This window comes from Equus przewalskii, chromosome 4 (assembly GCF_037783145.1).
Source record: "Equus przewalskii isolate Varuska chromosome 4, EquPr2, whole genome shotgun sequence".
NCBI classification, from domain to species: domain Eukaryota; kingdom Metazoa; phylum Chordata; class Mammalia; order Perissodactyla; family Equidae; genus Equus; species Equus przewalskii.
The window spans coordinates 64929453-64954620 of NC_091834.1; the positions used below are offsets into that span (position 1 = coordinate 64929453).

Below are 25168 nucleotides of genomic sequence, written 5' to 3' on the forward strand. Positions count from 1 at the left end.
TTGTGGGCCTTAGACCAGTAAGTCCTAAATTCAGTTTGTACAGACTATGAAAACCAATTAGCATTTTACATTATTTTCCTTACATGTCATACTCTGAGGATGTTCAGGCAAGGAGTACGTAACACTTAATAGAATAGAGTTGTAAAGAAAAGTACAAACAGCTGATTTTGTGAGAATAACCTATAACTTAGTGTTCTCTACCTAAGAGATGGCAAATACCCTGTACATACTCACCTGGTTCTTAATACTAAACCCGTGACAGGAATCACTAATTAATCACAGCTGTTTTTCAGTCTGAGCCCAGGTATGTTTTCAGAATCCTTTTCAAACATGATCTGCACTAATACTACCAGTAAGATTTGTCTTGAGAGAACATTTGCTCTTCTTTCTTTGGACCTTATTCCTGGTGTTCTCAGAAGTCTGTTAGCAACAGTTCTAAAATGTTCTTTTAAGTCCTAGAACTTTAAGAGTTCTTCCTTGCATAAATATTTATCTTTATATTGAGTAACTTTTTATTGAAGTATAATTACATAAGTAAAAATGCCTGAATTTTAGTGTACAGGTCCATGAGTTTTGACAAATGCACACACATATATAAGAAACATGTCAATCGAGATAATGAGCACTGCCATCATTCTAAAAAAAAGAAGAAAAAAAAAGTTCCTCAGTCCTGTATATTCTCTCACCTCCTGCTCCACCACAGCCAACCACTATTCTGATTCCTATTCTATTGATTACTTTCATCTGTTTTTAACTTCATAGAATGGAATCATATGATATGTACTCTTTTGTGTTTGGCTTCTTTCACTCAGCATGTTTTTGAGATTCATCTTTTTTCCCATATATAAGTAGTTTGTTCCTTTTTATTGCTGAGTAGTATTCTATTGTATGAATATACCACAATTTGTTTATTCATTCTTCTCTTGGTGGATATTTGAGTTGTTTCCAGTTTGAGCTATTAGGAATAAAGTTGCTATAACATCCTTCGTGGACAGATGTTTTAATTTCTCTTGTTTAAATTCCTGGGAATAGAATTGCTGAGGGTAGATATTTGCTTAAATTTTATAAGAAGATTCCAAATAATTCTCCAAACTCGCTGTACCATTTTTACTCCCACTAGCAATGTAAGATATTTCCAGCTAATTTGTATCCTCTCCAACATTTGGTATTTTAGTTTTTAAATTTTATCTGTTCTAGATAAAACTATCTGTTCTAGATAAAATTATTTAAAAAGATACCCTATCACATAGCACAGCGCTCATACTCACTTAGTTCTCACAATGCACCACGCCTCTTCTAAAACGTAATAATTCACATGTAACTCCAACAATTTATCTCTCACTTCTTTTGCAGATTTTCGACTATATGTAGAATAAACTACTTTTGTACGAGCCCTTTAAATTCAAATGAGAGATTAAAAATTCTTTTAAACAAATGACAATAGAACAGATTACAAAAATTTTGCTAGCAAATTAAAATCTCGATGCTCACTGAATGGAGCATTGATATATATAATCCCAAACAGCATGAATTATTTTGGGGATAGCAATGTCTACTTATATTTTGCATGTGCTAAAACTTACAGCAGTTTGAATTTTGCAGGTATTGCTTATTAGTATACAAACCAGTTTAGAGGCTAGAGTTGGGTAGCAGGATAATAGGTCAGAATACAAATTTTGCTTTGCATAATTCATAAAATATCTGCTCATGGAACACATTCAGATAGAGGCTGAATATAGTGAAAATACAGATTTCAGTAGACAATTTCATCTATAGAAGCTCTGAGAAGCATGAGTTGAAGCTGACTGTAGGAAACAGAACATTTAGAGAGTGGACATCCAGGGTAGCAGCCAGGGAGAGAGAGCACCTTAACAGAAGCTTGAGAAACAGGGATGTTCACTATTACATGGTACAACACAAGATTTGGCCCTAAATTGGAGGTTTATGAAGTCCTGAAGAAATCACCACTTATGCATTAGATATTTTTCAGCATTTCAAGCATATGGGATGCCCAATCTCCAGAAACAGACATAAAACTTCAAATAATTTAAAATTTTACCTCTAACAATAGGCCAAAAATGCATTAAAAGAAAACAATTACCCTGACAATGACTAGAATGACTTTTTAAGTCATTTAAGGAAAACAAAATTTTCAGACTTCAATGGAAACTAGAGTTCTCATAATCAGCTAGCAAAAGATCACCCTAAATTTTCATAAAAGCATGTAATATAGCAAATTTCATGTAGTTTTTCTGTTTAAAAAAGGCTAGTCATTGGCCCCCAGTAAGATCAAGAATGGTTTCTTACATCAGGCAGAGGGGGCTGTGGAAGCTAGAGTAGGGGTTGGCCAACTATGGCTATGAGCCAAATCTACCCCATCTTCTATTACTACTACTTAGGAGTTACACTGGAACACACACATACCCCCTGCCCCCACACACCCACATAGACAAGTCATAAATGTGACACGGTTTTCACTTTCAGAGAAATTAGTTTTGCTTTTTTCAGCTTTCGGGTTTACTAAGCTTGCTTTAGAGTCAACAGGTACATATTCTAATTTCTGGATTATTTTACATTTTTTAAACTTCTACCATGAATATGAGGATGAGAACGTGTGTGTGTAAAAATTTTTCCCTAAGAGTCAGTATAAGCTGTAAGTGCGTCTCATTGAAATAGTCGATCAGTTGCCAACCTCAAGTCTGCATCCTCGTAATGCGGGTGATTCACAATGGGGTGAAGAGTAGAGAGCTTGACACTGGCCATTATAGGCATGGCACCTGCGAAAACAGCATCTGAAAAACAAGATTATCTTCCTTACTACATGTTTTAAAGAAAACCAAAAGTTACTTATCTATAATATTTGAACCCAAAAGAAGAAAGATTAAGTACATTTAAATAATAATCATTGACATTTTTTTTCTTCACTCAATACTTACTGATTATCTACTATAACAGCAGCCAACTTTCGTTAAACGTTATCTTGGTGCCAGGAACTGTGCTAAATATTTTTACCAGGATTAAACAATTTAATTTGCACAACTTTGAGGTGGGTTCTACGTTATTCTTATTTTGTAGATGAGGAAGCTGAGACTCAGTAAAGTTAAGTGACTTGCCCAGGACTGCACAGCTAGGAAGCATCAGAGGCCACCCTCTTAGCCACTTCACACAGCTTCCTGCTACATTCACGCACTATGCTAAGAGACAGCACTACGAAGACACACAGGACTAGAAAGAATTCCAAAATTTCACATCTTGTTCCAATAATTTAAAATGCTAGGAACTGAGAGACTGTTATAAAGGCAAGTCTTATGATACATCTTTTAAAATGACTTTTTGTGGGTTGTGAACTGTAAACCTGAGGACCCGCTAGAGGAAAGTATTGTTTTGTTCCCTCAGATCATCTTTAAATATTCATAGTTAAGTTCTCCTTGTTTCCGTTTGACTTTATACAATTTATACATTCCATCGAATCATTTCATTATGTGTTAGTAGTACTTTTTGGAGTAATGGCATGTATAAATACATAGCCTTTTGGTTATAACTAGAGATACACCAAAATCTACTATCTGGTTTCAGTTTCAGTTGTCTCTTGGAAGACAAAAAGACCAAATGCTTACTTCCTGCACTTTTGTATCATAAATGATTATATAATTATGAAGGTTATTATCATTTTTAATCAACACAATAGAATCACTAATAAGAACAAGGCATGCTATTCAGATCTACTGTAAATAACTTGTTTATTTCAAATATAATTAATCATTCTAAATGTAACTTTGAATGAAAATCTTATATGCCTTGAATTTGAAAATATGCAAATCAACTGAAGTAGAAATGTGTATTTATTATTGCGAGATTCAATAATTAATGATGAAAGCTCTTAGGCTAGAACAGTGGTTCTCAACCAGTGGTGATTTTGTTTCCTAGGGACACTGTCAACTTCTGGAGACATTTTTGGTTTCCACCTTGGTGGGGAGAGGTGCTATTAGAATCTGGTGGGTAGAGGGAAGGGATGCTGCTAAATATTCTGCAATGCACAGGACAGCCTCTAATGTCGGTTGAGAAACCCTGGGCTAGAGAGAGCAAAGCCCAGGGCCAGGGTCATCCAGAAGAAACGAGGTGAGCCTGTCCAGCAAAAGCTGAAACAATTAAGGAGAAATCATCTATGGCAGAGAGAGGGGGAGAAATACTCCCCACCCACTTCTTTCATCTTGGTGATGAAGTAAATATGATCATGACTGGGAAAGAACAAGATCTTTTCCTATAAACACACTTAAGACTCCACTTAGCCTACTGCATGTACAGTCATGTGTCATCTAATCAAGCGGAGACATTCTGAGAAATGTGTCGTTAGGTGATTTCATTGTTGTGCGAACATCATAGAGTGACTTACACAAACCTAGATGGCACAGTCTACTATACACCTAGGCTACATGGTACTAATCTTATGGGGGTACCACTGTATATGTAGCCCATCGTTGACTGAAACATCATTATGCAGCACATGACTGCATTAGCAAAAAGTGTCCCTTCTAATTTGACACAGCCTACTAATACATGACTTAGTGAGTGCAGCAGAGGCTGGATTTCAGTTCCTACTCATTGTCTCAACTGAACACCTTTGTGTGGTGTGCAAACTATATAACCCTACATGGTGGACCTGAACATAAGCAGTAGTCCCCCCATGTAGAGAACTTCATGCTGCTTTTAACAAACATGTGGTAACCATGAAAGAATTCTTAATGATAGGGATGAAAAATATTTACAAGAAGATCAAAGAAGAGGTGGCTAAAAATGAAGTAGGAGTTTGTTGGAGTTATCTTAGAAGGATAAGTTACCAAACATAGGCTCTCTGCCAAGAACCCAAGACAACCACTGGAACAAATAAAGACACAAGAAAAGATTAAAAGATCAGGTACGTTTTAAAGATTGGGAAAAATAGCTGTAACTGAGGAGGGGCAAGGGAGACTGAAGGGAGTACCTACCTTGTATGCTATAGGGAAAAAGTCAGTAGAGGATTAATTTGAAAATTCTGATTAAACTGGGCTGGCAGCCTAAGTATAAGGCACTGTTGCCTTTACCCTTTGAAAGTCATAGACCAAATATCTCAATTGAAGTTTACCTTAATGATGGCTAACTAGTAAAATGGTGAGTATCACATGAGAGAGAAGAGGAAATCAATTCAAGGAGTCACAGGATAAACTGAAATAAACCATAGTAAAGAACCTGTGCCAGAGAAAATTACTGAATATCAAAAATAGTCTTGGACAAGATTATAGATAACTTACTGTAGAATATACTTATTCTCTAGAAAGGCATTTAAAAATGAAATATCTGTTTCAGGGGTAGTTTTGGCTAAAGATAGTAAGAAAAGAAGGTAAGCTAAAAAAAGACTTTCGAGTATGCAGAAGTAGAATATATACTCATCTCTCATCTCTTTGAGATGATGTAGTGAAGAAAATACAGTATCTAAGATTTTAACTCTTCCGCATGTGACTGGATCTACAGACTGAGAGCAGACAGTCAGCACTGACAAAAGTGATAGAAGCGGTGTTGTTAACCTTCCCACAGACAAAACTATCTTCTCCAGCGGCCTACCACAAGGTGTGAATTTTGATATTAAAGATTTATTTCTTTATATGTGTCACCGTTACGGTTAAAAAATAATGATTTTAGAGTTACAGTACAACTCATGATCATTAATTCTTGATGTTAATTAAAATTCTTTTCAACGGTTATCTAGGAGAGGTTTAAAGAGCACAGAAAATCACTTTTTGAAAGGTTTGATTTGAGACATTGCAATTAGCATCCTCAAAATCTGTGAGGGCATAAATGATTATGTGTGCATATTTTAAATTTTATATATATATAGATATATACACACATACACACATATATGAAATGATAGCTACATAATATATATATGCATATATAAATAAATGTGAGTATGGATGTGTGCATATAAAACTAGTTATACAAATAACTAAACAGTTACATACCTGGTCTGGTATTGTATTTGATCCACTGTATCAGTTCTTCCTGAGGCAAATTGTTAAATTCTCCTATTATGCTCCATTGATTACGCAGGTTTATACAACCTTGTATTGACATCACTGTTAGAATACCAAAGATAAGATTCTCAAAACGAACTCTGCAAAAAAGCCAGCCAAAGAGCTGAAATGAAAGAAACCATTTATTTATAATTCTTAAATGAAGAGTGCTATAGGGTCAATAACAAATTCTCACCTTCCTACTTAAACCATGGTGGATTACCATTTGATACTATCTGTACACTAACAATATACAGAAATCTCATCACCTATTGTTTAAAAATGTCAAATATTTTGGAATTACAGGGCTCAGTTAAAAATTGAGCTTTCTTTCCTCTCTAAAGGATTAAGGGAGGAATATCCGATCCTTCCAGTACTGATTTGCTACCAGGGATTAAAATTAGCAAACTACAATTTTGCAACATCCTAGAACTAAATCCTGTAACATCTGGCTGCCTTTTATGGATATCTTGAATAACTAGGGAAACCCCAGTAGTATTGACATGTATATTCCTCTCAGGAAAATAAGCATTATGGTACTCTAAGGCAATGCTCTCACAATCAAAACTCAATAATGTGTTTCCAGAAGATCTTGGTCCCAAAATTCTAGCTACTTTGTCTGGCTCTTTTTTAAATTAGATACAATAACAGAACCCCAGAATCGACAACTTCTCCTAGGGATTCTCTGAGCCAAACAGGACAATACTAGAGCAAGTACCTTGCACTTACTCGAGTACTAGGCGAGTACCTGAGGATAGTTTTGCTGGACCAAGAAGCTCTTACATAGACCTGAACTCCAAAAACTATGTCTGTGGATAGGATGCTAACAGGGAGAAGTGTGCCTCATCACTTTTGAAGAAATGTCAGTTAAGATCTAGGAATAATTTTTAATGCTACTTGAAGTTGCTTTTCTTATTCTACAGTGAATCATGAACTAACATTTCAAATCATTTAAGATAAAAACACAATGTTTTTAAGTTTTGGATTACTCAGCAAAGCCATGGTAACTATGCTGCTGTTATTATGGTTATGATAGTGTAGCTATACAAGGATGAATACCTTACCCATCGAGAGCAGATCAAGGAAGCCATAACACACATGTGAGGTGTCAAAAACAGCTTCAGCCTCATAATTAAAATGGCAAGAGCAGTAAATGCTAACAACTGCAATGTGTGAAAAATCAGCTATAAAAGCACAAAACAAAATGACAGTTTCACTTTATATATTTTAAAATTAATAAATATAAAAAAGTATATTAAAATTATTATTATGCATTAGGACAAGGATCTTTCTTAAATTTTTTTCATTGAGGTAACATTGGTTTTTAACATTATATAAATTTCAGATGTATGGACAAGGATCTTTTAACTTAGCAATGTCTATTAATATCTATTCATTCATTCAACAAAGATTTATTGAATGTCTACTACATGCCAGGTGCTGTTCTGGGTGCTTCAGACACAACAGTGAATAAAACGACAGTGAGCAATTTCTGCCCTTGTGAGGCTTACATTTTAGTACATTTGGTAAGGAGAGACAAAAAATAAACAGACACAGCAAATAAATAAACACATTATATACTCTATCAGAAGGTGATAAGGGCAATGGAAAAGAAAATGGGGCAGGGAAAGGAGACCGGGAGCGCAGGGTGTGGCGTGGGGCCACAGGTGGGAGCAGTTGCAATCATCAGGAGGATCTTCAGAGTGGGCCTCATTGAAAGCTGGTATTTGAGCAAAGACCTACACAAGGTGAGGAAGTGAGTCCTAGAGACATAAAAATGCAGAATGCTTCACAAATCTGCATGTTAGCAAAATTCAGTCAGCAACAAAAATCACAGCAAAACATAAACTAGATTATTTTCAAAGGAGTGGAATTATATAAAGATTTGTACTAATTAGTAGGACACCCCATTTTGATCAAGATGCCACTGAACAAAGGTTTCAAACAAAACTTCTCTCACAGACATAGTCATAAAATATCAACCAATTCCTCACAAGAAAATGGACAAAGAATTAATGCAACTCAAAGTAAGTGGCAACTAAATATTCACATTCTAGCTAACAATTCAACAAATTAAATATTAAAGACATTTTCATCTATAAAACTGCCAAACATTAAATTAATACTGAGTGTTAGAGAGGATGCCATGAAACACACTGAAATAGTTAATTGGTACATTCCTGTAATTTAGCAATATTTATCAAGACACTAGAAAAGAGCCAACCTCTTTGCCTTAAATTTCCGTTCAAAGAATTTAACTTAAAGGAATAATCAAAACACAAAAATGCTTCTACAAAGATAATCACTGAAGCCAATTTTTACCAGCAAAAATAGAAACAACCTAAGTGACCAATATAGAAGAATAAGTAAATTACTGCATTTCCACATGTATACCGCCATTAAAAGATCACATACTTGAAGATTATTCAATAGCATGGGACAGTTTTCAGAGTACAAAACTCTGTACATACAGAATGACATTAATTCTGTGAAAACCACCTGTGTGTACATATATATGTGTACATATATACACATGTGTACATAGATATACACACACAGGAGGGAAAAGGCTGTAAGAAAATATACCTAAAAAGTTAACAGGTTACTTCTGAATGGTGATTTTTCTGTGTTTTCCAATTTTGTTAAATGTGTCATTTTATAACCAGAAATACATAATTTATATTTAACATGGAATGGCAAAAACTGTACCCAAAGCTGGCTTTTCCCCTTTTTTAAGTTAAGATGTTTAAAAGTGAAATTTATTTTTTTTGTAATTCTTGGAACCAAAAATGGAATGTGGAACATTCATTTCAAAGTCAGGCTTCATTTTTCTTTAGGCAAATTCATCTTTGGGTAAAATGAAGAACATGTTATGGAGGGAACAAAAGACACCAACACACTTCATATCCAAAGGGGTCCTTTTGTTCAGAACACTAAATCATAGATTGGTAGATGACATGGGTCATCTACTTTAATTAGCTATCCAAAACAGGGATCTTTTCTATCAATCTACAAACTGGATATTTACTATTTCCTGAATAGGACTATGCCCACAGGAATGCCTATATGATAGCACTAAGTGTTAGAAAATCCTTTCTAAACCTGAAGCCATGTTTCCCTGTAACTTCCACACCTCAGGAATGGCATAAAATTAGTCCAAACCCATTTGTGCATGACAGTTCTCTATTATTGAAATATCATAATTATGACTTTGCACTATCCCCACCTTCACTCTTAGAAAGCTTTTTCTATCTTTAGGCTAAATATTCAGAAACCTTCAATCACTAGTTCTGTATTGTCACAGTTCTGGTTGCCCTGCTCTGGAAGTGGTACAGATTGATCATGTTTTTCTTAAAATGTGGCATCTAGAAATAGGCTATAATACATATGGTCTAATCAATGCAAGCACACATCCGACTTCTTCCAATATTCCTTTCTTTGGTTATTTTGAGTCACTATCATTTTCTCCCCTAATTCCCATCATTTCTACTTTAGCAACAACTTCTCACATGATCACAACTAAATTCAAAGTAGTAATTCTCTTTGCTGTTCCTCTATCATCTAATGGCTGAAAGGAGGACTCTGTTTTCATATGGAGACTTGCAAGATCCCTACCACCTCCTTATCTTCTCTGCATGATGTTTTCGGTAGCTGGATGACACAGAATAGCTATTCCAAATGGCATCACTTACGTTTTCTTTCTATTCTCACCCAATGCTCCTAACCATTCTTCTACACTCAGGCTCCTGACTTTCCTGAGCTCTCTTGCCATGGTTATTTTATCTCCCATTCTATTAAATAGCTTTCTTTTTAATCACCAAGTGGAGGACAGAAGGCTACAGTCAAAAAGTATAGTCCAAAATCACTACTGTATGTAAACTATTGCCAATTCACTAGTATCTCTTTCCATATAAAAATTACCAGGAAAATCCTCACAAAAAAGAGGCTGGAGGCAAGGAAGCAACTGAAGCTCAGGAAACTGTTCATTCCCCATCTTTGGAATAAGTGAACCCAACTGGGTAAAATGTGAGGTAGCAGCTCACACCAAGCAGAGAGAATACAAGGACCAAGTGTCTAAGGCCAGTCCAAAGGGTGGGTTGTTCCTGTCAAAACTACCTCCCAACACAGTGTGAAGATGCCTTGAGAATACACTAAAGAGGTGCCCTCCAGTAGCACATGATACACGGAGCAGAATACTGGTTGGAGCCTCCTGAAGTATTGGTCCAGAAAGCACACTAATTATAAAAGTGGACATTTACACAGTGCTTAACTTACACTAGGCATTATTCTAAGTACCTTATTTATAACTCATTTATCCCATAGCAACCATATGACATAAACACCTTGATTATTGTTGCTCCCCAAAAGACGTGAGGTAACTCAGCCAAGATCACACAGCTAGTAAGTGGATCTGAGTCCAGTTCAGCTGCCAAGTCTATGCCATTAACCACTACCCTGTGCTTCCTCTCAAAAATAAACTATTCAACAACATGGTTCTCTCAGTTTGTGAACACAGAAGTGTACAGACCCCCAACATCTATCACTCAATCAGTTTCTTAAGAGAAGTAATTCTTCCCCCAAATTCTGCAACACTTCAATCCTTCAACAGAATATCTCTGTACTGGTTCATATGCCTTCACTGTACGTCACAGAAAACCCTTTGGCTGTGAGTAATAGAAAAACTTTGTTCATAATAGAAAACACAAACTCAACTGACGTAAAATATAAAGGATCAAACTTTATATAATAAACTCCAGGGATTAGAAAAACAAGTGAAGGCTGATGCAGGACTGACTATCATGGACAAAAAGAGGTCTGAGTGGGTCAAAAGAATACTCAGGAGCCAATACTTTCAATGTTCTCTCTCCTTAGCCTGTCTTCATACTAGCTCCTCATTGGGACTATGACATTCTGGCAATAAATATTGTTCCTAACTCTCTTTCCCTTCTCTTTCTTTCCCACGAATTAGTAGGTACTCCTTCACTAATTTCTAAGCCCATAAGATAGAAAAATTGGTTAAAAGGAGTTAATTTGATGCAATAAATACAGATAATTAAATTATGAAGAAAAATCACAACAGAATTCTTTACTCTAACACACTTTAATAATATCATGACAGTGGGGAGATAATCCAGGGTTTGTTCAGTAAGTCGAAGGATGCAGACTGTCCCAGATTCAGAGGGTTGGCACAAAGCAGGGAGTTGAGAACTAAGACTCTGGTGATAAAATGATCCTAAGGAATCCTCCTCAGCCAATCCTGAAACAAGCTGCAACGTGTAACCTTTTGTTATCATATCCCACTCAGAGTGAGGCACAGCCCCGTACCTCTCCCAGGGTTTATGCCTTCCATACCCCATCACCCCTAACGTGAAAACAGTCGCCATCTCCCAAGCCTTGTAAGCACAGATTTACCAAGCGTGAGCCACAAGTGGGAGTGGGATGAGAAGCCAGCCTCTCATCCAGCAGACATAAGACTTCACAATGGCACTGCATGGAAATAGATCATTTCCTTCCATAAGACCTACTGTTTTTAGAAATTTAAATCTCTAATCTGCCTATACATCAGTTTAGCAAACTCTCTTCAGTTTAAAAAAATTAAGAGATTTGCTGTCACTGTCTTCCTTCTAGTTGGCTTGACTTCTGACTGCCTTTTTAAAAAACCATCCTCTTTACTGCCAACAGACTTAAAATATTTGAAACTCAGATCTGACTGTATCATCTCCTGCTTAACAACAAAGTCTAGAACGACGTGCAGCTTCTTTGCATGTGAAGCCGCCATAGTCTGAACTCTGGTTACTTTTCCCATCTCATTTCCTGCTACTTCTTGCCTTTCTTATGCATCAGCATTACTGATTTGCCTATAGCTCTAAACATAACCTATTACCTTATGTCTTCCATGCACATCCTTTGACCTTGGTAAACACATCCTCAAACGTCATTAATAAAATCTTTCCTTGACAGCCCCACCCCCTCCACACAGATCTAATCACTTTTTTCTGTACGACTTTTGTATCTATCTTTATCATTGCACATATAATCATCCGTTCACATTTTTGTCTTCCTCTACCATACGTTAAATTCCATAAAAGCAGGTACTTGGTGTACAATAGGCACACAATAGAAATCAAACTGATCAAATTAGTAGAAAAAAAGAAAAAATGGGCAAAAGTAAGGGTAACTCGAGAAATGAAAGAGAAAGTAGCAAAATAATGTGAGAAATGGCAGAAAATTAAGGAATACTATGTTTCTGAAAAGAGGTGGGTTTTAAATATTGTGTATTAAATCAGTAACGTGACGTGGCTAATTTATGTAAGAGCAGCTCACTGTAGGCAGTAGTAGGCTGAATGGCTAACAGCACGGATTCCGCTGCTACACTGCCTGGGCTCACTGTCTTTGGCTCCACAAACCTAAGGTCACTTTAGCTTTGTGGCCTTAGGCAAATTACTTAACCTTTCTATGCCACAGTGTTTCTCATCTGTGAAATATAAACAATAGTACTTATCTCAATGGGTTGTTGTGAGAATGAAATTATGAATATATGTAAATCATTTACAAAAAATACCCTGTCTGTAGGAAGCAGTAAGTGCTATTACTTTAAGAGCATTAGAAATGTACTGCTTGGGTTCAATGCAAGCTTTCCTACAAACTAGCTATGAGACCTTAGGTAGGCTACTTAATTTCTCTAGATTTCTATTTCTTGGCAGAGACCCCTCTGTTGCTTGCTGGCTTGATGCAGACGAGCACATCAACCCCAGAAGCCACATGTTGAAGATGGCAGAGCCACATATGGAAGGAGTCTGGGTCTCCCAATCACTGCTTGTTGGAGAGCCACTTGCTAATCAGGAACTCCTGTTTCTAACTTTATGTGAGCAAAGAATTAAACTTCTACTGAGTGAAATCATTGAAATGTTGGTGTTTTATCTCTGTAACAGGCAGTATCACCTAATTAACATAATTTTCTTATTTGAAAAATGGTATTATGAGAACCAAACAGCACAGTACATGGCACATAATAACTATTAAAAAGATAATAGTTATCATCATAAACTATTCCCATTAGTTTCAAATTCAGTTGCCCTCTCTTGTCAATTTGACCTTCACTTTAAGACTCAGTTCCATTACCTAGGAAATCATATTTCCAGCCTGTGCTGATCCTTCCCTTTGTACACCACAAAATAATTCAGCACCATATAAAATGCTGTCTTATTTGTTTCATGTCTCCATTGAAAACTTACATATTTGAGTGCAGGAACACTGCTATACTATCTTTTGTGTCCCATAACACTGCTAAGCTTGTAACTGACTGACCATCAAGTCTTCACGTGGCAGAAGGCCACCAGTCACAAGGCCATGGGTACCTGCCCTGATGGACTGTATGTGATTAGCTCTGCAGGCTAGAAATCAATACTTGTTATGGTTGAATGAAGGGGAGAATGAATAAATGAAGATAATTTAATTTAATTATGTTCCACAGTCATAAATCAGCCTCTGGCTTTCAAATCCTTACTAGTATTCAAAACAGAGCAGTTTAAGGAGTGCGAAGGATCAGGAGAAACTTATCACCAAGGCTGAACCACAAAGCACTGCAGATGGTGTCTCAGCAGCAGGTTACACCTTTGTGAATTATCCTTGACCTAGAATTTAATACACAAGTCTACCAGAGATTAAAATGAAAGCTTTACCTCACCATGTTCAAGGAGCTGTTTTCTGGAATAAAACAAAAATATTCTCTATTTACTGAATGTCCATTATTACTATGATTACACGAAAATAAACTTCATTTATTTGTTTTAGATTTTTCCATTTTTCTTTTGAGGAAGATTAGCCCTGAGCTAACTGCTGCCAATCCTCCTCTTTTTGCTGAGGAAGACTGGCCCTGAGCTAACATCCATGCCCATCTTCCTCTACTTTATATATGGGACGCCTAGCACAGCATGGTGTACTAAGCAGTGCCATGTCTGCACCCGGGATCCGAACCCGTGAACCCTGGGCCGCCGAAGCGGAAGGTGTGTACTTAACTGCTGCGCCACCAGGCAGGCCCCATGTTTTAGATTTCTAAAATTTGATTCTCTCTAAAGTACTTAGGAGCATAAATAAAAATAAAAACATTAGATAGCATCAATAAAAATTACAGAAATTTAAAAGGCATGATTTACAGTCAACCTAATTTAAAGTATACCAAAAAGCCATTCTTTGGTTAAGATAAAATAAGTTTCACTGATCACTGGAGACTGTACCTCTGGAAGGATAAGTGAATACAAAGAATTTTTATTAAATATTCAACCATGTACAGTATATACGGTACTTTAAGCATTGCTGCACGTCTGAGTTGTTTTCATTTTTCACAGCTATAAATAACATGAACATCGCTGTACATAAACCTTTGAGCATTTCTGAGTATTTCCTCAGGGTTAATGTCCAGAAGTAAAATTATTGGGTAAAGCATATCAATATTTTCAGTTCCAGAAAAGCTGTCCAACAAATTTACTAAATATTCAGGTCTAAAAATCTACTACCTTGTTGCGGTGCACTTACCGTGATCTGGACACCACATCGTGAGCACAGCGAGGACGGCGCAGATGCCGTTCTTACCCTCACAGAGTTCATGCTAGATTATACAAGAGTATCAGACTGCCTCTTTTATCGTCCCATTGAAAAGACTAGATATTTTAGATTTATAAAGAGGCTTTACAGGATGCAGAAGCCACCTAATACAGATTTTGGGGTTGGAGAGAGAAGACAGTTCAAGAAAGCAAGTAGAAGTATGGAAGTTTGAGGGCACACACACATCTAGAGATTAAAAAAAAGGGGGAGAAGGGAGTTAGGAGAAGCCTTTCAGTATAGTAGCGGAATCACCAAATTACTTTGCCTCCACTGCAGCTCCTTCCTAACTAATGCAGTCAAGCGTGGGGGCGGGGGTGGGGATGCAGTGTCCTGAAATCTGCCTGTCACAACAGAATCCCATGGTGAGCTGGTGCATGCAAGGGAGAGGCCTGGTAGGTAAGTAATTATTATAATGGCCAAAGACTCTGACAATAACTACTGATACAAATAAATCTAGCAGCTAATTTAAAATATGAATATACAACCGAATCATGAAACACAAACAGCATGAAAGAGAAAAACCAAGACGAATGAGCAAATGAACTGACCACTCAGGAAATAAGAGTTAACGCAAGAAATAAAAGAGAGTATTAGGTGAAAATTCCAATAATTATCTTCAGAGAAGTTTAAGAGGATATTGCATCCATACAATTAGAACAAGTGCAATGATAAGGAGCTTTCAGAAATTCTGAGAAAAACATATTTGCCTAATTTAACACCTCAAAAGAAGGCTGAATAGCAGAATGTATAAAGCTGAAATTGAAAATGTTGAAGACCCGGTCATGGAATTCTCTGAGAACATAGGAGAAAAAAGAAATAGATAGTTGTGATAAAAGCAAGAAAAGATGTTCAAAAAAGGGAGGCTAAAGAAAAAGAATAAGAGAACAACAATTCCTTGAGCTAAAGAAAGATTTGAGTGTTCAAATTACAATGTCCTATGAATTAATAAACATATAAAACACACACACACACACGCTCTCAAAACTCTTAAGTTTCCAGAGAGCAAAAGTAAAGACCTAAGATTTCTTATCTGTAATGCTCCATGCTAGGAAACAATGAAGCAATATCCACAAAATGCTGAATAAATTCTAGAAATATTTACTAACCAATCCATCAATCTGAGGGCAAAATGAGAGCATTTTTCAGACAAGAAAGCACTCAGACAGTATGCCATCTCTGCACTCTTTCTACAAAACAGCATTTGAGCAGATGCAGTCTTTGAATCTAAGAGGAGGAAAGAATGAGACACAAGAAACAGTCAAGAACAAACCAGTAGAATTTGAAGTACAAAAATTTCTTTTGTCTTTAGTCTAAATGTTCAGACACTTCTTAAAACAGGAGATATTACAACAATCTAGCTAAAATGTCAGATTGCTTCAGTATAACATGGGAGGTGACGGTGTGTGGGAAGGGCGAAGTGTTCCAATAGCACAGCAGGGAAGCAAGCAGGTCTCTAAAGCTAGAGTCCCTGAGTCTGAATCCTAACTATACTACTTACTAGCTGTTTGCCTTTGGGAAAATTACTTACCTCCTCTGTGCTTCAGTTTCCTCATCTCTAAATAATGAGTATCATAATGGAACTCTTCTCTCACAGAGTGGTTGTAATGATTTACTGAGGTAAGAAACTTAAAAATACCGTCAGGCACACAGCCAATAAGCATTAGTTATTATTGTTGAGAATAACACGTTTAGAAACTAATTAACTCGATATTAATATATTTTCTAAAAATTTAAGGGAAACAACTAGGAAAACAGAAATGGGGTGTAGACAAACGAGTCAGCAAATGTCAAGAAAATAATTTTTTTTAAAGCATGATGAATAGAAAACATAAACAAATATGGAAGCTAGAATCCAAACTTAGCAGTTATCACAAAATGGGTTTAATTCACCAATTTAAAAACGAATAGTAGGAGAATCTAGATTGAAGGGAAAAAATAAAATCCAACAATTAGAAATATATCTAAACCAAAATGTCACAAAAAGGTTGAAAATAAAGCACAGATAAAGGTACACCAGGCAAATACTAAAATAGAAAGTGGATGTGGCAATATTAACTTTCTGCAAAGGAGAATTCAAAGCAGAAAGTATTAAATAAGGCAAAGAATATCCTTTACAATAATCAAAGGTACAATCCTATAATAATCATGAAATGAACAATAGCACTATCTATGTAAAGCAAAAACCATTAACATTACAATTTTGAAAGACAAAATACATTCTCAATGTGATACATGAAGATAGCATTCTGAGAAAATAACAGAAAGATAAATTGATATATTAAAGAATTTAGAACAGCACTGTTAATTACATGTAACTTTGAACTCTCCCCAAATATGCAATACATGTTTTTCAAATGCTCACATTTACAAAAACTGAACACTAACCTTGATAAAGAGCAAATAAATAAACCATGAAGGCAAAAATATAAAAGAAACTAACTAGCTAAAAATTTTAAGACATTCTTCTACACAATTTTTAGATTAAATAATCACAATTCATATCACAGACCAAATAGTAATGAACATTAATGGTAATGCTACACACACCTACTGGATATAGTTTAAGTGGTTTTCAGATGAAAAATGATTCCTTTTAATGAATTTACTAGAAAAGAATAAACATTGATAATAAGTGAGCTGGACATTAAACACAGAAAATAATAAAAAGACACCAAAAAAAGAATAAAAATAGATAAAAATATAAGCAGAAATAAAATAAGAGAACAGCCCTCATAAATGATAAATAAAACAAAAAGTTGGTTTTTTGAAAAATCCAAACAAGAAAGACTTCTGATAAATCTGAAGAAAAAAGATAATTACAAATACAGATGAAATTGTTTTAAAAGAATTATTTCTATAATTTATGGTCTATATGAAATGGCTTATTTTTCATAAAAATATAAATTACAAAAGTGACTCAAGAAGAGTATCTGTATAAATATACTGCTATTTTAAGATGTTGAAAAAACAGTCAAGGCTAAGCTCCCACCTTTAAGAAAAGGCCAAGATATTTTTATGGGTGAGTCTGTCAAATCCTTAAGAAGCAGATAATTTCCATGTTAATTAAGCTATCCCCAAGAACAGAGAAAGATATAAAGCTATGAGATGATTACAACTTTGGTTCCAAAACCAGGTAGGGATAGCCCACAAAAACTCTATAGACTAGTGAATATATATACATACACATATACACACACTAAATAAAATATTAGCAAATAAGTTTCAGCACAGTATTAAAGAAATAATGCACAAACACCAAACAGATTTCATTCTTGGTGTTCAGAAATAGATCAACATTAAGAAACCTATGAGGATATTATTTATAGATACTCAATAAAGGAAAAAAGCCATACAATGATCCTAAAATACTTCTGAAAATACATCTTTTTATTTTACAGTTTTATTGAGCTATAATTCACAAACCATACAGTTTCAACATTGATATTTAATTTAAAAAATATTTTGGTTTATATAGACTACAAGGAAACTTCCTTAAATAAATAAAGGCTATCTATTACATACTGACAGCAAACAGAATAGTGAGCCAGTAAAGGCATTCATCTTCCAGCCAGAAACAAAACACAAAGCACTGCAATTATTCAAATTTGTTTTGGAACTTCTAGCCAATACAGGAAGATAAGAAAAAAAAGAGGTATCTATATTGAGAAATGATTATTATTTGTAGATTATATGATAACCTGCCTAGAAAATCCAGAGAATCAATTGAAAAACTATAGAATTAAAAGGAAAGTTTGTTAATGTGGCTGGATACAAAACTGATGTTTAAGAATCAACAGCTTTTCTATAAAATAGTAATGATAAATTAGCAAATATCTAAAAATATCATTCTCAATAGCCAACAAAAAAAGGAAAAAATCTGTAAGATCCAAAAGAAAAAAACCTTAGTAAGACTCATAGGGGAAGAAAACTACAGAGCTTGAATAAAGTATAAAAATTAGAATAACAACCACAGTAATAATAACACTTGAGTGTTTGTTCTGCCAACAGTTCTAAGCACTTCACATGCATTAACTCTTCTAATACATGCAGTAACCCTGTGAGGTTGATGTTGTTATACCCATTTTATGGATGATGAAACTGGGGCACGGAGGTGTTAAGTGACTTGCCCACACTAATAAGTAGAGATACATCACATTACTGGATTGGAGAATCAATGATATAAAGACTAAATTCTCCCTGAATTAATCTAAGGCAATTCCAATAGACTACGGTGGGTGCCTGGGGGCGAGGGAGATTCTAGACACATTTATTCCAAAGCTTACCTGGAAAAGTAAACATAAATAAATATGAAAAATGATAACAATAAAGGGGAGGCTTAAATAGTGCTGTTTTGACTCAGAAACAAATGGATCAATGTAAGAGAGAATCTAAAACAGAATCAAGTACATATGAGAATTTATTACTATCTGATTAAAACTGATATTTCAAATGATTGGGAAAAAGATCACACAATATTGTGTTGGGACAATACCTCATTTGAGGGGGAGAAGGTAGATTCCTATATGTCAACACACTACAAAACGAATGCAAGGTTGATTAACAATCTGTATGCAAAACAGAAAATTATGGAGGACGCCAGCAAGACAGTGAAGTAGTAGATACATGCCTTGGTACCTCCACAAAAAACAATCAGACAGCTATCCACAAACGAAAATTGTTCTGGGAGGGCTCAAGAGCCCAGTTAAGAACCAATGTGTGGAGCAAAAAACAGGGAATAACTCCACAGAAAGGATCACTACGGAGATCGGCTTAGCTGAGACACCTGGAAACAGATAGAAATAAAGAAAAAGGGCAAGGGGTATCGGTTTCAGCCACGGGGCAGATGCCATACCAGTGCCCAGGGGCCTGCTCTGCAGGGACCCCTGTAGTTTTTGTCAGTGAGGACTCCAACAGCTTTCACAGGAGAGGACCCCACAGCGTTTGTCAGCACGGACCCCTGTGGCCTGCTTTGCAGAAGACACGGGCAGCTTCCACCACTGAGGTAAACAACAGCCATTGCTGCTATTGGCTCCCCAGGGGAAGAAGTGATTGCTCCATGAAAAGCGAAGGCATCAGCTACAAGAAACTCGAAAAATCAAGGAAACACGACACAACCAAAAGAATGCAACAGTTTTCTAGTAACTGACTCCATAGAAATAGAGATCAATGAGTTGCCAGACAGAGAAAATTACGAAAGAAAATATGTGGAAATATTTTAATGATTTTTGATGTAGGGAAGTGTTTCTAAGCAACAACCAAACACAGAAGCAGAAAACGTACAGTTGTGACTGAACAGAAATTTTAAATCTCTATAAAGCAAAGAGCATTCATAAACTATACACTGACATCCTGGAAGAAACTATGTTACACCATAATAGTCAAAAGGTTACTGTCTATAATACAAAAAACACTACAAATCAATATTCAAATGGTCTAGAAGAAATATAGAGAACACACACATAGAAAGATGTAAAACTTCACTGGTAAAGATTTTTATAAAATGAAATGAGTCATTTTTTTCCTTTACCTATCAGAAAATGCTAAAAGTTTGATAACTGGTCTTCATAGAGATGCAGGGAAATCGACGCTTATCATTATAAGTTCTCAGTATTTACTAAATTATAAAATATTCATACCTTATGATCCAGCAGTCCCATTTCAAGTATTCTAAATACTAAACATTCTAAACACTAAAATAAGTATGCAAGGATACATGTATAAGAATGTTCATTACTCATAGCATTGGCTGTTATGACAAAAAATAAATATAATCTAAATATCCATTGATGTGGGAATGGCTAAGTACTTGGTCATCACTCATGATGATGAACAACAAAACATGGAGACCAATACAAAGTGTGAGGAAGTTCCAGGCAGACACTCAAGACACACTGTGAAACAAACAAGTTACAGAATACTACTACTACGATTTAATGGAATACTACAATTCCATGAAAAAAATACTGTCTTTTTATATGTGTTTCCTAGAATGATACATACAAAGCCATTTACAATCAGCACCCTCTTTTCTTGATATACCATTTTGTCTGAATGTATTACCACAAGCATGCATTATCTGTGCTATTTAAAGGAGCCTTCTGCCCACACACAGACATGCAGGATGATCATTTTCAGGTATTTAATCTCTAAGAAAGACCTCCTTATTTTGACTAAGTATTTTCCACTCATTGGCCCCCCAAAGTCTGTGCTCTTTCATATTACACCTTCTCAGATATTTTATTTTTTTAATTTTTAATTCTTATTTTTTTTTGCTGAGGAAGATTCACCCTGAGCTAACATCTGTGCCAGTCTTCCTCTATTTTGTATGTGGGTCACTGCCAAAGCATGGCCACTGATGAGTGGTGTAGGTCCATGCCTGGGAACTGAACCTGGGCTGCTGGAGTGGAGTGCACTGAACGTAACCAGTAGGCTACAGGGCAGCCCTACACCTTCTCAAAATTTGAAGACAGCTGCCATGTACCCCTCAAACTTCTATTATCCCATTAAATTTCCCAGGGCCCTTCTAGCATTCCTTATGGGAATAGTTTTCAGGCTCTAAATACACTCTCTGGAGAATGTCAAGACACATTCCCCTGAGCTCCACCTAACCAGAAAACAGTAGAGTGGGTCTATTTACCCCCTTGGTTTGGAAATGATTTCAACAAATAAGATTCTATCATTTCAAGGATTTTGAACATAAGACTCTAACTCTTCTGGTAACCATTCTACTGACTGAAAATATAAGCATGGGGTATAGGGTTCACGGAAATTATCTGTACTATTTTCACAATTTTTCTGTAAATCTAAAACTGTCGTAAAAAATAAATTCATTAAATACAGAAAATCTAATGACATATCTACAAACATAAAATGTAACGAGTTAAGATTTTCCTCAGAAGGAGCTCTCTTCACAATTTACTTCTCATGTCCTATAGCAACGTGTGATTTATTTGAGTGGTATGTTTCTTGTATGTTTATATACTAAAATAAACTAAACCAATTTAAACTTTGAGTTAATTCACAAATATAAATATCTCCAAAACAAGACCAAATACATAAAAGAGATCCATAAGAATAAAACATTCATTCTTTTTTTAAAGAAAACATCTAAGTTTGGTTCACGTCTCCTTTCTTAATCATAATGCTGAAGTCTACTGTACATTCATTTGAAAAACTATATTACAGTGTTATTTAATAATTGAATACAGTATGATTTAAAAATAATTACAATTACCTTAGACAAGTGTTTGCAGATAAGACACATAAAATATCACGAAAAGCCTGTGAATAGAATCAAATAAATGAAACTTTTCTAAGGAATTATGTGATATTTAAAGTGCCCCAATTCATTAACATAAACACCCCCACTAGAGAGAAGTATTTTTATTGTTAAAGTGAGTCTTCAGGAACAGTATAGTTCCAGCTCTGCCCCAGGCAAAGAATGTTTTGCAGTTATAAATCCTATTTAAAAAAAAAAGAAAAGAGTGTTGGAGTCCATTTCAGCTTTAAGGTCCATTTCAGCTCTAAAATTCTACCCTTTGATATGTGGATAACTCTATACTAGGGTTTAGGTTTATATTTTAGTGGGAGGGGGTGAGCTGAAGGTGGGGGATTGGTTTCCACAAAGGAGGCAGCTTCCTCCACATACCTTCAGAGACTGTTTTATCTTTGCCTTCCAAGAGAATTAGGAATCTCTCTCTTGTCCTCTTTCTCTCCCCGCCCCGCCCCCCCCCCCCCCCCAGTTTATATCCTTATTTCACTCAAACTCCTGATTATTACAGAATTAGCTGTGGCATATCTGCTTCCCTGATCTATCTCAGCCTGAAATGACTGATACAGAAGGCTTAAGAGCATTTATCAGAATGTACCCGACGATGGTGAGGCTGGGAGACGGAGGAGGGAAGGGGAATGTGAAGGCTAAATCTGGCCAAAAAGGCTTAGCAGGAATCCCACACAACTTAAATGCTAAGATAGAAAAATTTACGGGGAACTTAAAATTTTGCACTCTGCATGACATGTGGTTTGTAACTCATGGATAAACGGTGAAAAAATGTATAGTGAAATTTGAACTCTACCTTACAATGAAATCTAAGTTTAGAATTTTTAACTCCCCTATTGACTCAAGAGCATCCTGCATGGAAGAATGTTTCAAGTGGCATAAGTGAGATTCTAGGCACTTAGGCAAGCAAAAACTTATTCCAGGGTATAGTTAATAGAATATATGCATTTATAGGAGTTCAAGATTCAGTTGTGCCATAGAAAAATCATATTCTAGATATGTCTTCCTTCTTTCCCTCTTGGAAGTTGATTTCACACAAGTGAAAATTGAAATGAACAGCAGAAGTATCATTGAGATGAAAAATAAGCCACAATAGGACAAACAGAAACTGAGGGATTTACACAGAAGCAGAAAGGAGCTAAGTTTTAGTGGCTGCAGGGACGTGTGTGTGCATGCATGCACATGTTAGCACACACGTGTGGTTTGAGCTGTGGTGCATTTTGGGGCTAGTATTGTGTTTACAAGTCTTGGATCTTAATTAAAAAAAATAGTAATAGTAGATCTAGCTATCATTTTCTCCTGTGTTGACTATCTTCCCACTCGATAGTTAATTCCTGCATTAGCCCCTCCAAGTGGAGCCTGTAAGAATACCACACTGTCGTGATGGAATAGAAACGGGCTAGTAGAGAACACTTGCAACTTGAGCTAGGCTAGGTAGGGCCACCAGGATGGAGAGCAGCAAAACTGTGCATAATTTCCCGTTCCTTCTGTTACTTCTATCCTCACTCTTTCCAAGGGGTCCCTAGGGAACTGGATCAAGGGTGAAACAACAGAGACGTAGAGAGAGATGCTTTCTCATTCATAAATTATTCATATTCTATGTGAAAACAAAGGAATGAAAAATGTGGGAACTGGAGCTACACAGACAAGATATGCAATTGACTTTAAATATAGAAAACTAGTTTGAACAGGACCACACTTGGTACAGTGGTAAATAAATCATGTTATTGCTATCTGCTTAAAAGTATAAAATAATACATACTGACTTAAGGCAAGTCAACTTGTAAACAATACCAATAAAGATGGTTCAAAATTGCCAAAAACGAAGGACCCACTGTTTTTAACTAGGCTTTTAGATAAACCACCCTCAGATCAAGAAAACCTGCCAATGGTATTTTAAACATTATTTCTTCTATTGTGATAATATTTTCCTTTCTTGTGAAAACAGGGAACATGTAAAGAATGATTTTTTTAAATGGCTACAAAAACTTCTCCTGTGCATGTCTCAAAACAGATCAAGGTTTCTTTAAATGTGCTTTATATTTGAAAGATACCAAAGTTGTCATTGTACTTTTCTTTCATAGAACCTATAAAAATTTTAACATTTGTGTGATTATTTGCTTAATGCCCCTCCCACCTGCAGACTATAGGGGCAGGCCTGTCTTATTTGTCCCAATGTACCTACAATGTTAATGTAATTCTTGGTATATGGTGGGTAATTCATACATTTCTTTTGAAAAATAAATAAGATATCTTTTCTAATGTGGCTTTCTAAAAGAACCCATATAATAATAGATAAAGAAAGATCTGAATAAAAACATTGCCAGTGAGGGGAAGAGTTCATTCTAAAAATAAGACGGAATTCTGAGCTATTAGTATTAATCTATTATAGCCCTTATCTTGAACCCAAAAGCAAGTGGTAAAATTTTTTAAAAATACCTTTTTAAAGATAAAATAAGTAATCACCATAACAACTGGAAGCAATAATGTCTTTGTGTATCTCAGTGGAGTCTGAAATATAGCAAATTATTCAAAATAGTCATTTATTAAATTTTATATTAAATGAGTAAAAATCTATGTCAAATTGAGTGTCATAACGAAATTTCTTAAAGGTACAAATATCTTTGTCATTAACAGAGTATATATTTATCAACTTTCATGTTCTAATACAAGAATCAAAATTATAAAAACAGTTGCACAAATTTATCAAAAATTTTAATGATAAAAACCATTAAACAAAATATTAGCTATGTCTATTATTTTTTCCTTTCTTTTGGTGTTATCTTTATTTACTTCATATTAAGTTTTAAAATGTGTGTTTACTGATCCCTGGGCCCTACATTATCATGTCCTGGGCTGCAAATTTCCAATATTTTCATTTGTGAAAGTAGAGCTAACAAGGAAGAAAGCTAGCCTACGTATGAATAAGTACTGAAATAATATCAGCTAAAGAATTCTCAGGACATTTGTGACAGGGAGCAATTCACTATGTAACTAAACTATATATTGGCCCTGAGCTAACATCTGTTGCCATTCTTCCTTTTTTTCTTCTTCTTCTCCCCAAAGCCCCCCAGTACACATTTGTATATTCTAGTTGTGGGTCCTTCTGGCTCTGCTATGTGGGACGCCGCCTCAGCATGGCTTGATGAGTGTTGCTAGGTCCGTGCCAAGGATCCAAACCAGTGAAACCCTGGGCTGCCGAAGCGGAGCACATGAACATAAACCACTCAGCCAC

General features: G+C 35.7%; 1 protein-coding gene across 2 annotated transcripts in view; it reads right to left on the reverse strand.

The window, feature by feature from the left end:
* Positions 1-25168, reverse strand: part of DPY19L2 (dpy-19 like 2) — a 103962-nt gene that overhangs the window by 5586 nt on the left and 73208 nt on the right. The window contains exons 15-21 of one of the 2 annotated variants that reach the window (XM_070616219.1): positions 24373-24444; positions 21889-21935; positions 13733-13757; positions 7115-7234; positions 6000-6174; positions 2693-2792; positions 1269-1394 (exon numbers count right to left, since the gene is read on the reverse strand). In XM_070616219.1, the coding sequence (XP_070472320.1) occupies positions 1269-1394; positions 2693-2792; positions 6000-6174; positions 7115-7234; positions 13733-13757; positions 21889-21935; positions 24373-24444 (665 nt within the window). The remainder of the gene's footprint in view (positions 1-1268; positions 1395-2692; positions 2793-5999; positions 6175-7114; positions 7235-13732; positions 13758-21888; positions 21936-24372; positions 24445-25168) is intronic. The other variant, XM_070616220.1, reaches the window with a different exon arrangement.